Source organism: Pteropus alecto, unplaced genomic scaffold, assembly GCF_000325575.1.
Source record: "Pteropus alecto unplaced genomic scaffold, ASM32557v1 scaffold91, whole genome shotgun sequence".
NCBI classification, from domain to species: Eukaryota; Metazoa; Chordata; class Mammalia; order Chiroptera; family Pteropodidae; genus Pteropus; species Pteropus alecto.
In genome coordinates this window covers 324,024-326,832 of record NW_006431910.1, presented here as the reverse complement: position 1 = coordinate 326,832, position 2,809 = coordinate 324,024, and the positions used below count along the sequence as shown (strand labels likewise).

General features: G+C 60.6%; 1 protein-coding gene across 1 annotated transcript in view; it reads left to right on the top strand.

The window, feature by feature from the left end:
• APLNR (apelin receptor) overlaps nucleotides 1–2,242 on the top strand; it is a 3,332-nt gene extending 1,090 nt beyond the window's left edge. Inside the window, exon 2 of the mRNA XM_006905992.2 lies at nucleotides 623–2,242. Coding sequence (XP_006906054.1) covers nucleotides 1,036–2,187 — 1,152 coding nt within the window. The 5' untranslated portion in view covers nucleotides 623–1,035 and the 3' untranslated portion in view covers nucleotides 2,188–2,242. The remainder of the gene's footprint in view (nucleotides 1–622) is intronic.
• Nucleotides 2,243–2,809: the final 567 nt, after the last annotated feature.

Genomic DNA, 2,809 nt, shown 5'->3' with positions numbered 1-2,809 from the left:
ATTCATTCATCCACTTATTCACTCAACAACCATTCAGCAACCACCTACAATATGCCAGGCACTGTGTTAGGTGCTTGGAGAAGAAGAAAAGCAAACAACAAAACCAGAACAAGACTCATCCTGTGCCCATGGGCCTCGGTTTCCCCATAGATTTCATGACTCAGAGATCCTTTTTATCTGGGGTGTCTTTCATTCTGTGACTCTGTCTTGACTCTTTAAAACTTCCTGTGCCATCTGCAAACTGCTGTAAGCCAACAGCTTATAAACATTCCCAGAGAGAGGGTCAAAGCCCAGGGGTAAAGGAGCATGACGTGAGCAGAAGAGCGGAGTGAAGTCTGGGGGGGCAGGAGAGGAGGGTAGGAGAGACGGAAGGGGCCAGACCTGCCTGCCAGGAGGTCTTGCCAGATGCTCAGACCATCCTGAGAAATCTCACACCCTCCTAGCCCCCTGCCCTCCCCTGGCTCCAGCTCAGGCTGGATTTCCATCTGCATAATTTGCCCCATTTAGAGGGGGTGGGAGGGGGTGAGGACCAGAGGGTGGGGAGCACTAAGGAGGAGGCATTCCAAAGGCCAGAGGAAACCAGAGGGACAGAGGTGGGGCCAGGAGGAGAGTGGGCTGCAAGCCACAGATAACATTCTGCCCAGCACCGCAGGGGTCAATTTGGTCCACTTGCACAGTGACAAGAAGGGAAAAAAAAAAAAAAAAAGTGGGCTGTAACTGAAAGATATTAAGACTCACAAGTGAGGGGTTGGTCTGTAGGTGGGAGGAGGGAGTGACGAGCCAAGGAGGAGACAGAGACTCAGGAGGGCGCAGGAAGTGTCTCCGCTGAGGCTGGGGCAAGGCAGGAGGGTGGAGGTGTCTGCAGGAGCAGGCATCCCCCTCCTGCTGCTGCCAAGGGCTCTGGGCACCTTCAGCCCTCGGCGCCTGCCCTCCAAGGCTCAAGCCAGAAGCTCCGGGCTCTTGCTGAGTTGGTGACACAGCCACGGAGCTGGTTCCCCCTGGGGTCCCCCGCCCGTCCTCACTCTGCTCCCCAGCATGGAGGAAGACGGCGATTTCGGCAACGATTATGGGGCAGACAACCAGTCCGAGTGTGAGTACGCGGACTGGAAGTCCTCGGGGGCCCTCATCCCTGCCATCTACATGCTGGTTTTCCTCCTGGGCACGACGGGCAACGGCCTGGTGCTCTGGACCGTGTTTCGGAGCAGCCGGGAGAAGAGGCGCTCTGCCGACATCTTCATCTCCAGCCTGGCGGTGGCGGACCTGACCTTCGTGGTGACCCTGCCGCTGTGGGCCACCTACACGTACCGGGACTACGACTGGCCCTTCGGGGCCTTCGCCTGCAAGGTCAGCAGCTATCTCATCTTCGTCAACATGTACGCCAGCGTCTTCTGCCTCACCGGCCTCAGCTTCGACCGCTACCTGGCCATCGTGAGGCCGGTGGCCAACGCTCGGCTGAGGCTGCGGGTCAGCGGGGCCGTGGCCACGGCGGTCCTGTGGGTGCTGGCCGCCCTCCTGGCCATGCCGGTCATGGTGTTCCGTGCCACCGCGGCGGTCCCCAGCCTGGACAACACCACCAAGGTGCAGTGCTACATGGACTACTCCATGGTGGCCACCTCCAGCTTGGAGTGGGCCTGGGAGGTGGGCCTGGGGGTCTCGTCCACGGCCCTGGGCTTCGTCGTGCCCTTCACCATCATGCTGACCTGCTACTTCTTCATCGCGCAGACCATCGCCGGCCACTTCCGTAAGGAGCGCGCCGAGGGCCTGCGGAAGCGGCGCCGGCTGCTCAGCATCATCGTGATGCTGGTGGTGACCTTCGCCCTGTGCTGGACGCCCTACCACCTGGTGAAGACGCTCTACATGCTGGGCAGCCTGCTGCGCTGGCCCTGCGGCTTCGACCTCTTCCTCATGAACGTCTTCCCCTACTGCACCTGCATCAGCTACGTCAACAGCTGCCTCAACCCCTTCCTCTACGCCTTCTTCGACCCCCGCTTCCGCCAGGCCTGCGCCTCCATGCTCTGCTGCGGCCGGAGCCGGTGCGGGGGCGCCGCGCACAGCAGCAGCGGGGAGAAGTCGGCCAGCTACTCCTCGGGGCACAGCCAGGGGCCCGGCCCCAACTCCGGGAAGGGCGGGGAGCAGATGCAGGAGAAATCCATTCCCTACAGCCAAGAGACCCTCGTGGTTGACTAGGGCTGGGGTCCCGGGGCATCCTGGCGCGCTCTCCGCCCTGCCCCCGCTCTCCGAAGTCAGCCCAGGGCACCTTCTTTCTTGCACTTGACTTCCTTCCCTGCTCCCTGCCTCCCGCCTCCTTCTCGTCCTTTCTCCTTTAGTTTTGCTCGGAGGCGTGTGGTTTCCTGGAAGGAGGCTGAGCCCCGCAGACCCACGCCGACGGCTGTGAGACTGACTTGGCACGAGTCTCTTCTCTGAGCCTCAGTTTCTCCGTCTGTATAAAGCGGGGATGTCACAGGGGCGGTGAAACGACGTTTGCATCTGGCTCCGGAAACGCTCCTTCCCCTCCCCCTGCCCTTGTCCTGCGTCTCCATCTCTTTTCTCTCCCTTCTTTCCTGTTACGTTTCCCTCCCTTCTTCCTCCCTCTGTTTCTCACTCTGTCTCTGCAATTTTTACTCTGCATCGTTCCTCTGGCTCGCGCCCCCTCCCGCAACCCCTTCTTCTTCCCCTTATCATCTCCTTGTTCGAAGGGCTCCCAAGGGTTAAGAATCCCGAAGCGTGTAAACACTGCTCCTCGTCCAGGCTCTTTGTCCTGTTCCTGAGGCCCGGGGCGTGGGTGGGCTGGGTGCCGGCACAGAGTTAG